This window comes from Ambystoma mexicanum, chromosome 3q (assembly GCF_040938575.1).
Source record: "Ambystoma mexicanum isolate Mex_15411 chromosome 3q, UKY_AmexF1_1, whole genome shotgun sequence".
Taxonomy (NCBI): domain Eukaryota; kingdom Metazoa; phylum Chordata; class Amphibia; order Caudata; family Ambystomatidae; genus Ambystoma; species Ambystoma mexicanum.
The window spans coordinates 194,066,410-194,079,121 of NC_090926.1; the positions used below are offsets into that span (position 1 = coordinate 194,066,410).

A 12,712-nucleotide genomic window follows, 5' to 3' on the forward strand; every position below is an offset into this window, starting at 1 on the left:
AGATCACCTACAATTCAGAAAGCTACTAAAAATCTGGCTCTTCAATACCACAGATTCATAACTGAAATAACTGAAACAACCGAAAGGGGAAACTCCAAAGGATGACTTCATTTAAGAGGACACTGACAACACCCAGAACTGACAAGAGAAACCCTTGCCGCAATAAGAGACAACGGCAAGTCAAATGGAACACAAGCAACACCCATAAGGACAGAAACCAGTCCTTGGCCAACCGCAGTCAAGGACTTCACCCGCCCCATAATTGCTACCAGGTACCATACTAGTTGTGTGAATGCAAGCACTTATCACACTTGAACTAAGTTGTGAACTTTGTATGGACACAGACCATATGAGCTATGAATAAAAGCAGGTACTGCCCCTGGACGTAATGCAGGCCCTAGCATGTGCCTCGTGGCGAAAGGGCTGGGAACGATAGCCTGCACATGATGAATGCCACCACACGCCAAATATAGATGGGCCAAATTTGAAGGGAGACACATGCGTCTGCCTGCACTACATACAAACCGGTGTCTCACAGGCGGCCCAGGCCGAACTTGGGTGAGATTATGAATTGGGAGTGGAGGCCATGTGTGAAAGGGACTGTGGGCATTGGACGGCCCAGATCAGGACAGACACAGAAATGCCCCACACCCCAACTGGAGATAATGGGAAATTTCAGCCCCTCACGTCAGGACAACCATGCCAATTAACCAATCCACTAACAATTTCACCAATCTGCATACTCCTCTCAAACACAATCCTACAGCACAACAATCTGCACAAACTTCACTACACTACAACAACAAACAAAACACACAGACTCGCAACAGTACATGACTCCCGACCATAAAACACCCCAGGCCCAGCCAACGGACCCACCGGGCTGAGGCCGCCAACAGCACATCACTGGTCTCTTGCACTTTTCCAGCTTATTCCCACTAACTCAACCCTCCCTCTTTTCCCTTTTTCGGAGCCGCCAAGGGACCACTCCGGTGGTGATAGTGCACGGTACAATTATCCTTTAACCTAACGTAATGCCTAAAGTCTCTGGCAATTGGTGACTAAAAACTGCCCTGAGAAAGCCACTAGTACAACACGTTGCATGGCTACTCATTCCGTTGCAGAATTTGGGAGGATCGCGACACAGCAATCAGCCTTGAGGTCTGCACCAGTTCCCTTCTCCCCCTCTTGCACTACCTCCACCCAAATGTTTTGGTGACCTGCACCCCCTCACACACGCTCCACTCAAACTTTAAACACATTTCACCACTCTCCTGCTCTAGTTCAATCCCGAGTTGTCGGACGATACATTTTTCTGTGTAATGTGAACAGAAATGACTCAAATGGCCAGATCTTGGATTACATGTATACATCTAAAAATATGCTAGTATATGTGAAATCATTATTAATCAAGAAGGAATCGTGTGACCACAACTTGTTAAGCCTGGCTTGAAATAACACTTGAAATAACTCGTCGCCGTCGAATTCCGTCAAACAAAATTAATCAACTGACAGGTAATCTAGAAGAGGAAACCGCCCTACTGAAATCAACTAGGGGAAGGGCGACAGTGGACTATACATGTATTCAATGCCTTTGAAATAAAAAAGGAAAGGTTACTCGACACACATTAAAGCACTGTCGTACATACGATCAGTGTCAGCCAGAAAAAAGATCATGCGTCAGAAAATTGTCCAGTTGAAGAAAGAACGCCCTGACGGAACAAATTCGGAAATTGATACAACAGTACATAAATTGTCTGAAACTGCATAATAAAACACGAATACATGCTGGAAAAGATCAAGTCTCAGAATAGTGGCGAAATCTGGTCAGTATTAACTCGGCAAGATGGGCCCCAAGAAGCATTTGACTAACTCTATATCTGCAACCAGCTGGACAGCCTACTTCAAGAAGTTCTCAGATAATGAGCCATTGAATACTTTAGTTGGCAAATGTACTGAAACAAAGTGGGACGGTCTGGACCGAACTGCAGAGTCTATCATGGCAAGCATCTGCAAATTGAGTAATTCCCGGGCCCCAGGGCCTGATGGATTGACCAATCCAAGAGAAAAATCCTACTCAATGGTCCGAACTCCAGTCTGTTCTGTTTTCGTATATTACAGAGGTAAATAAAATCCCTTTGTCATGGAAGACATCAATAATTGGGCCCATATATTAAACGGCCTGAGGTCGGACCCTGCTAACTATCGACCGATGGCGCTACTTGATGTGGCTAGCAAACCTTTTGCTACTCTAACCTATCCCAGTGGACAATAACATCAACCAACAGGGATGAGTGGCAATCTGGTTTTGTCAAAGGAATAGGGACAACGCTCAACATTTTCATCAATATCCTCAAAGCAAGAGCGGAGAAAAACAGAGCAAGGACATATTTGGCCTTCATTGACCTAATTCAAGCGTTTGACACCATAAAGTGCCCAGCCCTTTGGTCGAAAAAGGAACATGGGGCTGTTCAACTAACATCATGAATCCCATTAAAGACTTCTATACAGGCACAACGCTAAGGGTAAGGGTCAATACTATGGGCGCACTTACAAACCCAATATCAACGACCAAGGGTTTGAAACGAGGGTGCCTGCTTGCACCTCAACTGTTTAACCTCTTTTATTTCGGACATTGATGGAGCATTTCTGGGCACGAGATGCTTTCCACCCAAGCTGGGAACGGATGAGGTTGGCCGCCTTCTATTTGCAGACTATATTGTATTGGCCGACCAAACACCAGTAGGCCTTCAGAGGCAACTTGACGCTCTGCATACATTTCATCCAGTGGGTTGCAGATTAATCCAGTAAAGTCTATCATTATGGCATTTGGTACCTCAACGACGATAAAAGGGAAAGGAGTAGAAGCGTGGTACCTGCAAGGTGAAAAAATACAGGCGGTTAAATCATTAACCTATCCGTGCATCTGTTTAAACACAAGTTCCCAGAACCGCTTCGGAACAAAGCAAAAAAACCTAGCATCGCAGGGCCGAATTACCTTGAAGGCTTCTCAATGATCCCGCTGGTCAGCTTCTACAGGATGAAGGCCATCCCTATATTAACCTATGGGGCTGAGACATCCTTGAATTGTGACGTCTGGATCTGGCAGACGATTGAAAGTTTGTTTTGCAAGAAGGTGTTGGGCCTACCGAAGAACTTACTGATCCAGGCCATACGGATGGAATTTGGCCTTACGTCGCTTAAAGCTATAGTTAAATGGAAGACAAGCTCCAGTTGTTTAGAAAACGCATGGAAGTCAACCCAAGGGGCGGCTTTAGGACCTTGCAGCGAATTTAAGAGGGAAAGTCGAGTGTTCATTACGAAAATTGGAAAGTGTCTGTACAAAGTCCCTCGAAGAGCTGGGGTAAACAACTTCTACACTGTTGCAAAATCCTGACAAGCTAAAGCTGAAATTGTACAGGCTGGAATGGATACAGACACAGGACGAAATGCAGTCATTTAACATTTATGGAAAGCCTTTGGGTGTGGAAAATAAGTTAAACGGTCTACCCAAGTATTTGCAGCTCTTCCCCAATTGGTTCTTCAGTCTACAATTTTTAAGAATCCGTCTCGATTTGTTTCCGACCAGGGAAATCCTGAGACCACAGATACATGGAGATGGACAATTGATTTGCCGGTTATGCAAAGAAGATTGTACGATTGACAACACTCCACCATTTGGTCATGTTATGCCCAGCGATTCTTGACTTAAGGGTATACTCCTACGCCCCGTCCCCTTTCCTCCATACTTTTGGGACATCTCTCCGTCCTGTGTGAAAAGCATCCAAATCTTTTTTTCAAAAATGTGTCCTTCCTCTTTCTGCGCGGGGCCCGGCACGTGGCCGTAACCCCGCCCACCTTGGCTCCGCCCCACGCATCGCCCATCAGTCCTTTTCTCCGCTGGTTGGGGACTGGATGCACTTGCATCCTCGATTTTCTTCCCTTTTTTTCCTCTCTGGTAGACTTTCTAGATTGTTTGTGTCACTGTCGTTTCGCGAGGGCGGATCCCCATGCTCTTTGTTTAGAGTGTTTGGGCCCGGATCACTGTTGGGACTCCTGTTTTTAATTCGACTCCCTTTCGGTCCGGGCACTTCAATGTTGGTTGGAGCGGTAGGAGGTGGTGTTCTGACAAACTCCTTCACATTTTCAGGCGTTAATCGACAAGAAGAAAAAACGCCTGATTCCTCTCGGGCCGGGAGGGACGTCGATTGCTCTGTCACCAGGGTTCACCCTGAAGTGCCCGTTGGGCCTAATAATTGTACCAGAGTTTTCTCTGAGGGTCTCTGTAAGGGGCCTGTGGATACCAGAGCACGCTCTGAGGCCCCTCCTGTGGGGGCTGTTTGTAGACCCAGTTCTACTGAATCGTGGGATACCGGAGCTCTCTCTGAGGTCTGTCGGCTTCCCTCAAAAATAAGACCGGGGTGCGCCCGAGGCCTTGGTGGGGCTTGCTGCTACCGAGCGGATGTTCGAGGCCTGCGCGGATAAGGCTGTCACCGGACCTGGGTCCCTCATTCAGAGGCTAAAGTTACCAACATTTCTGAGAGGCCTGGCAAGGCCTTACCGGTGAAAGCGGTTTCTCAACGTTCCTGGTCTTGCGGTGACACCAGATCTGTTAAGGGGGCAAAGAAGGAAAGCTCGACAGAGCCGAGGTCCTTCCTGGGAAGGCTGATTTGGCAGTTTGTCGTAGAAACATTCCAGGCCTCATAGTACTGGCTCTGCCGAGGTTCCTTATGTTAAGGCTAAAGTTAAGACCCCTGATCAATCGACGGGGACCCCTGCCTCACTTCCTCACGTGCCGCAGTTCCCCTCAGGCGATGACAAAATGGTGCCCGTTACCACCATGACCACGGTGGCCATTTTGGGTGCTACCCCTACAACTATGCCGTCGGCCTCAGGTGTAGGGCTTGGTTCCTTGGGTGAACATAGTGCCTTGTGTGCATCCTTATTGGCCAGTTTACGATTGGAACGCCTGGGTGCCTCTTATGCACAATGTTTTGTTGCCTGCGGGGTCGGCACCTTTTGATTTATGTGGATACGTCGGGGGGAGGAGCCTGTGTGGCACCCTTCCCCGTTATGTCCCTGGATTTGTCCACCTCGTGAGATGCCTCCTCAGGTTCCGAAGCAGTCCCCAGAGAAGGTCCCGCCCCCCCCCCGTGTTTTTCCCTTGTGCAACGCCCCCCCCCCCCTTCCCTTCCTGCACACAGGAGTCTGTCCTGATAAATTCTAGTTTCACCGTCTTGTGGCCAATGCTGGATTTTACTTTTATGGACTTCATTGATTCACGGTGCGTCACCCTTTCTCAACTCTCATGCTGGATTTCCTTTGCATCTTGTACTCATGGTGGCCCTGAATCATGCTGTTCCATCTTCATCTTGTATCCTGGCTTGCAACATTGTGTTACTACTGACTTCTGCAATTGTATTCGCTCTCCTCTCTTGCTTCTCCACTCTTTTTGACTGCTTACGTTCTCCCCTCCCCTCTCCCTTTTCCCATCTCCTCCCCTCCTCTTACTTTCTTCTATGCACTTACTCTATCAGAATTGTCCCTGGACCTACTATGATAGCAACCTCGTCTGTCGCACTCCTATCCCCTTACTGTTGCCCCCCCCCCACAAGCACTATCTGAAACGTTGTCAGGCCTAGTACGATAGTCACTTGTTTTGTTCCTACCCTCCCTTTCTGCACCCCTCTCCCTCACCTTTAGTTTTCCTCCGGCTCTACCAGAAACGTCGTCAGGCCTAGTACGGTAGTCGCCTGTCTGTTTCCATTTCCTTCCCACTCTTCCCCTCCCTTCCTTATTTATGTCTTAGCACTTGCACTATCTGAAATGTCGTCAGCCCGAGTATGATAGTTAATTTCACATCCTTACTGTTCATGGCCTGTAAGAATGTCTTTGTATTTTCCCTTGTTCCCTTCCTTGCTTTGAAGCGCTTTGAAACAGTTTATTTATATAACGCCTATACACAATCATATCAGAATTGACGCGAGATACAGGCTGCTTTCTTCGGGAAGAGGTGGCCCTGTCGTCTTGTCTGCCCCCTCCTCCACAGTGGTGGCCGCGGCCACTTTGCAATCCAGGCCTGCAGCATCCACTTCCACAACGGCTACTCGGGTTCTGGGAAAGGAGGACAAGCTCCTTGACTCCCTTGGGAGGAAAATCTTTGCCAACTCGGCCTTGCAGCTCAGGCAGGCCAACGCCGAATTGGTATTAGCGGGAGCTAATATGCAGATGTGGAAAGGTCTGTTGGAGTTTGAGGAGTTTATCCCGGTTGAGAAGCTGGAAGACTTTAAAGGGGGTCTATCCAACGCCAGGGTCTTGTCCCAGGATCTCCTGGAGGCTGCGGCTCATCACGTAGACACCTCGGCTCGGGGCCTTAAGCTGGGGGTTGATGCCTCACTGCAGGCGTGGTTGCATGAAACTAAATTCTCAAAAGAAGTGCAGGACAAGGTGTTGGACCTTCCGTTTGATGGGAAGGAGCTCTTTCATTCTACAACAGATGTAGAGCTCACCAAGACGAAGGATAGCACTCAGACAGCTAAGTCCTTTTCGGTCCTTGTTAAGACTCCTTTCAAAACCCAGAAACTGTTGTCGCAAAGTCGATCTACCTCTGGCTTTAGGGGCTTCCTCGACTGAAAATCTCGCAGAGTGGATACCCCTGTGGGGAACAACCGCCATAGGCAACAACGGACGCTGTTTTTCTCACGCTCCTCAGCCTCCTCCTCGGGTTCAGATGGCAACGCCACCAATAAACCTACTAAATTAGGGTTTTCCACGCTTGCACGAGACCCCAGTGGGAGGACGCTTTGCGTCTCATTGGGAGGTGTGGCAGACAATCGCAGGAGACAGATGGGTCTTGTCAGTCGCTCGGACGGGCTTCCACTTACCTCTACCCTCTACCCCACCCCTCAACCCTCCTTTTCAGCTGTTGGGCTTGCCCTCCTCAAAGCCGAGGTTCAGAAACATCTGGACCTCAGAGCTGTGGAACCCGTTCCCCTTGGGGAGCGCTTCTATTCACGGCTGTTTACGGTGCCCACACCCAACCAGGCTGGCCTGCGCACCATCCTAGACCTTGCCCAGTTCAATCTTTTCCTACCCCAAGAGAAATTCAAGATGATCACGCCCAGCCAGATACGGTCCTCCTTGCAGATGGCCGATTGGCTCAGTGTGGTGGATCGTCAGGATGCGTACATGCATATCCTGATTTGGAACCCACACAGGAGATATCTCAGTTTCTCTTTGGGAGAGGAGCACTTCCAGTTTCGAGTGCTTCCTTTTGGCCTCAGCTCGGCGCCGCGTGTCTTCACGAAGATTGTCTGTGATTGCGGCCTATCTTAGTCTCCAGGGTATCCATGTGTATCCATATTTGGACGACTGGCTCTTATGCAGCCCTTACCCGCTGGCAGCAGCGGGCAATCTCCAGTCTCTCCTTCAGCTCCTGTTCCATCTAGGGCTGTCGGTGAACTGGTGGAAATCTGCGATGACGGTCTTGCAGGACCTGCTTTTCCTGGGTTTTTGCCGGAACACGATTGACTGCAGAGTGTACCTGACCGGGGACAGAATGGCGGATCTGTTAGCCACGTGTCAGATGTTTGCGCAGTCGGAGAGCATGTCGACCTTCTGGTTCTGAGGCTTCTGGGCCTCATGGCCTCGTGTGTGCTGGCTTTTCCTCTTGCTCGTCTCAAGATGAGACGGTCCCAGGTGGCTCTTCGGAGCTCCTGGCGTCATCTGTGGACCTGGGTTCCAGGCTGATGATGATTCCGGATTCCATGAGTGGACTGGAATGGTGGTCATCTCTCACCAACCTGTCGGTGGATGCAGGGTTTCAGGACCCAGCTCCTGGGGTGGGGTGCGACGTTAGATCTTCTACAGGTCTCAGACCTCTGGTCACCTCAGGACAAGCGCCTTCACATAAATCTGGAGCTTCTGGCGATCTTCCTAGCACTCGGGGCGTTCAGACAGATCATTGCCAACAAGGTGGACCGCATACGCACGGACGGTGTGGTGTCGATGTATTACATCAACAAGTAAGGGTGAACACAGTTCCCCCCCCCCCCCCCCCCTCTCGTGGACCTGTCCATCCAGATTTGGGAGTGGGCCGTGCTTCATGGTGTCTGGCTGCTTGCAGTGCACATCCCGGGCCAGCTGAATGTCACAGCGGATGCCCTCAGCCGGCGGACAGTGGTCAGCTACGAGTGGGAGTTGAAGGCGGATGTCCTCTCATGGATCCCTCCCTACAATCGCTCAGCTTGGCGGCATGGTGCCAGAGTTCAGGTCTTTAGAGCATCTTAACTTGTCTACGCATAACATGTGTATTATCCAGGCAGCCATGAAACCCTCGACCAGATCCCAATACAGGAGTAAATGGCTCAGGTTCTGTCATTGGTGTTTGGGAAAGCAGTTGGACCCAAGGGTGGCTATGATTGACACTGTGCTGTCCTTCGTGTCCTCCTTGGCAGAGTCGGGTGTTCACGTTCTGTCATGCAGAGCTTAACCTTTCAGCAGTCTCCGCTTATCTTTCTACAGACCAATGTTCCTACTCTCGGAGTAACCCAGTGGTTAAGAGGCATTTTGCAGGCTTGACGCGCCTTTACCCTCTAGTTCGTAGTCCGCACCCGCCGTGGGACCTAAATGTAGTCCTGATGGTGCTGTGCCATAAGCCTTTTGAACCCATGGCCACGGTGAACCTCAAGTACCTATCCTGGAAAGTGTCCTTTCTGGTCGCCGTTACTTCAGCAAGGTGGGTGAGTGAGCTCCAGGCCTTGTCAGTGGAGCATCCCTTCTTGGTCTTTCACAAGGACATGGTAGTTCTACGGACAAACCCTACCTTTCTACCGAAGGTGGTAACTGAATTCCATCTGAATCAGTCGATCTCCCTGCCGGTCTTTTTTCCGAACCCTACCTCAGAGGCAGAAAGGGTTCTGCACTGTCTTGATGTCAGAAGGGCTCTTAAATTCTACCTTGACAGGACTTCCGAGCTTAGGAGTTCTCAACTTTTTGTGACTTTCGGTAACCCTCAGGGTAAGCAGGCGACTATTTCTCGGATTGCTGCCTGCATTACGGAGTCTTTCACCATCCAAGGGCTGAAACCTCCTAAGGGTATTCATGCACACCTGGTGCGGGGCGAGAGGCAGCTGCAGTTGCTTTTCAGAAATGTCCCCTGGGAGTCCATCGGTAGGGCAGCTACTTGGGCCTCCCCATCCACGTTTTGTAAGCATTATTGTCTTGACATGAGCTTCAGAGCTGATGCTCAGTTTGGTCAGGCTGTGCTAAAGAACCTTTTTCAATAAGGGGTATTTCCATCCACCCGTAGTTCCAGTTAGGAGTGCTTGGGAATCTCCCGTAAGTATGCAGGAAAGGGGACGGGACGTAGGATTATAACCAGGTTGCTCACGTAGTGACCACCTTACTCCTAGTCCATAGTCCCCTTTCCTCCATACGCCCGCTGTCCCCTCTAATAAGGTTCCTCTGTTATTGCTAATAGGTCTCTGACCTGGCGATAGAAAAGGACTGATGGGCGATGCGTGGGGCGGAGCCAAGGTGGGCGGGGTTACGGCCGGGTGCCGGGCCCCGCACAGAAAGAGAGGAAGGACACATTTTTGAAAAGAAAAATTGGGATGCTTTTTACAAAGTGCTCCGGTCCCGTCCCACAGGACGGAGAGATGTCCCAAAAGTATGGAGGAAAGGGTCCTATGGACTAGGAGTAAGGGGGTCACTACGGTGAGTAACCTGGTTAAATCTAATATCGGGAATAATTAAGAAATATGGCCACAGACCAATGGAAGATTGGAAGGACACTAAGTAATGGCCTCTTCTGTTTTATGATGGGGATTATGAGAAATAGATTAGGATTGATGTTGGGATTTTACAAGTGGGAAATGAGCTTAAAGGTTTGTTTTGTACAACCATTAAATGCCAATTAAAAAAAAAATATATATATATATATATATATTTTTTTTTTTTTCAGCTATATTCTTGCACAAATAAACGCGAGGACTGTTGTTCCTGTGTGAACATGCATTAAATGTTTCGATTGACTGTTAGGTTGTAGTAGTCTTCCTGTTAGAGGGGCTCACATATTAAATGGAATCATAGTGGGCAGCAGTCAAATGCACTCTAAATCAATTTTGGAACATTTGTTTATGTAATGCCTGCTTGGAGCCATACTAAACAAAACCTTTGTGTAATACATCACCTTTTGAACAGCTTGCAGCAGCAGCCGAAATAGACGAAGAACCAGTCAGCAAAGCGAAACAGAGCAGGAGTGAAAAAAAAGCACGAAAGGTGAGACTTGCTCCATTTTTAAGCTTTTGCTTGGAGCCTTCTGGCAACCTCTTTGCAAGACCTTTTTGGGGGTAGTGAGTATTTAGCATGCAGTCTAGCCATTTCTCATTATTCCATGGCTCTGCATGCCATACTAACGTTTAATGGCCTAATTTAATTATCTGTAAATGAGAAATTATGTCTTAGTTGAGGGTTTAGGTGGAGTTTGTTGTGGCTCAAATTGGGATCATTGAGCTGGGCAGTACATTTTTTGAATGTTCTTTAGTGCTTCTCTAGTGGTGTACTTTGCTCTTGATTGCAAAGACCTAGCACCCAGCCATGTTTGCACATGTGTCCCTGCATGAGTGAGTGTTGAATTCCAGGAAACTGGTAAGCTTCTCAACTGGTCAGGTTTGCCATTCTGGAAGAGACCTTTCTGAAACTGGATGGTATCTTATTGGCAGAAACTCAGTCACTTTTCCGAGCAATCTGCAGATCTGCAATTCACTCTATTGGGGAGGTTAATTTCACTTGATTGTGAATCACCCCCATTCCCTTTAATCTGCATGTACTATGGGGCAAATTCTAACAATTGATCTTAAATGTTTTTTGTTTCTGCTTTTTGTTTCTTCCTGCCCTCTACTTTGCCTGCCTCATGCACACAACTCTGTATGTGTTTGGTCTCCCCATTGACTGCTTCCAGTCTCATTGTCAAATTTCTGTGCCCTTTTCAATTATTGAAGATTTGACTGAAATCTACAGCATGCCTTCATATGCATATGAAACATTTGGGATGGTAACACAGCTGGATGTAAATAAGCAAATCTGCGAGGTTGGCCACCGGGAAAAGTATATTTAGCCTGAATCATCAATTTTGGTCTCCGGCAAAGTAGTTACACCCAAAAGGGTGTATTTGGTAGTGTCAGTAGATCTATGAACTTGTATGTAATGAATGGCCGAGGTGGATGTTGTAGGTGTGTACAGACTGACCTAATACTCATTTTCTCAATTTAACTTCAACTCTTCTTCCACCAGGCCATGTCCAAACTGGGGCTTCGCCAGGTAACCGGAGTAACCAGAGTCACCATCAGAAAATCAAAGAACATCCTTTTTGTCATCACAAAGCCTGATGTGTACAAGAGCCCAGCATCTGACACATACATAGTTTTTGGGGAGGCTAAAGTGAGTACTACACTTGGGCAGTTGCCAGCCTTTACTTTGAAGGAGTTGTCCGCTAAGTGTATTGTGTTACATTACAAAATCGACAACCTATTAACGTTTCCTCTGTCTTACTCGTGTAGTACCACACTACTTATTCCACGCTTCTTGTTCACACGGTTAACACTAACTTATTCCTGTCTTGGTGCAGATTGAAGATCTGTCCCAGCAGGCACAGCTGGCGGCTGCAGAGAAGTTCAAGGTTCAAGGGGAAGCTGTCTCGAATATTCAGGAAAACACACAGACTCCAACTGTCCAGGAAGAGAGCGAAGAGGAGGAGGTAAAAAAGGCTGCTTACCTTGGGCACCGAGCACTTCAACTGCCCCTAGCAGTTGTTTTCTTTACCCTTGCCTGATTTGACGTTAACCAAAATTATTGATCTGTTATGTTGGCATTTATATAGCGCTATGACCTTAAAGCGCTGGTAGGTTGAATGCCCTAGGGAACTGTAGTTCAGGTCAGTAAAGGGGGATAGTGTCGTAGGGTGCTTGGGTGCACCAGATGTGTGCAGCTGATGTAATTGCCGGATGGTGGCTGCATCCTAGCGTTAGGTGTGGTGTTGTGTATATCTGTTGTGTGCGGTCTGGTCGGTGGACATCCAGACTGGGCTTTGGCTGCGTTAGGCCTGGAGGACGCATATGTGAGCAATTAGCTGGAATGTGCTCAGCTAGCTGCATTTTATAGGGTGATGAGGTGTTCGTATGTGGACAGCTAGGCCGAATTAGTCAGGGGTATAGCTGTGGTCTAGTTGGATGATGGTGTATAGTAGAGTAAGCGTAGTGATGTGATGGTTATATTGAAAGTGCCAGAGACCAGGCACGTGAACAGGATGGCGGGGAGGAGAGCGACATACGGATACATAGACAGGGGCCTGGGCTTACAGCGACAGGAGGGGATATGGATATAAATCAACAGCAGGGAACTGGGGAGTAGGTTAACATTTACGTTCGTATTTCATCCGTTCCGCCCTGTCATTCCGTCCACCCTATCCATGTAACCATTTCGTCCATTCTATTTGTTGTATCCATTTAATGTATTCTATCCATTTTGTCTATTCCGTCCATTTCCTTGCTTTTCTATCTAGATGGTAGATTTGGTACTAGCTACCACTTATAATTTCATCTAAGAGTGGTGCATGCACGGTCACAATTTCATCTAAGTGTGGTACATGTCCTCATCCACATTTTTATCTAGATGCGACGCAGGCTAGTGTTCATGATTCCATTCAAGTGGA

General features: G+C 48.2%; 1 protein-coding gene across 50 annotated transcripts in view; it reads left to right on the forward strand.

Annotated features, from left to right (window-relative positions):
* NACA (nascent polypeptide associated complex subunit alpha) overlaps positions 1–12,712 on the forward strand; it is a 140,364-nt gene that overhangs the window by 64,886 nt on the left and 62,766 nt on the right. For all 50 annotated transcript variants that reach the window (XM_069653480.1, XM_069653491.1, XM_069653482.1 and 47 more), the window contains 3 exons: positions 10,204–10,281; positions 11,296–11,442; positions 11,630–11,758. In XM_069653480.1, coding sequence (XP_069509581.1) covers positions 10,204–10,281; positions 11,296–11,442; positions 11,630–11,758 — 354 coding nt within the window. The remainder of the gene's footprint in view (positions 1–10,203; positions 10,282–11,295; positions 11,443–11,629; positions 11,759–12,712) is intronic.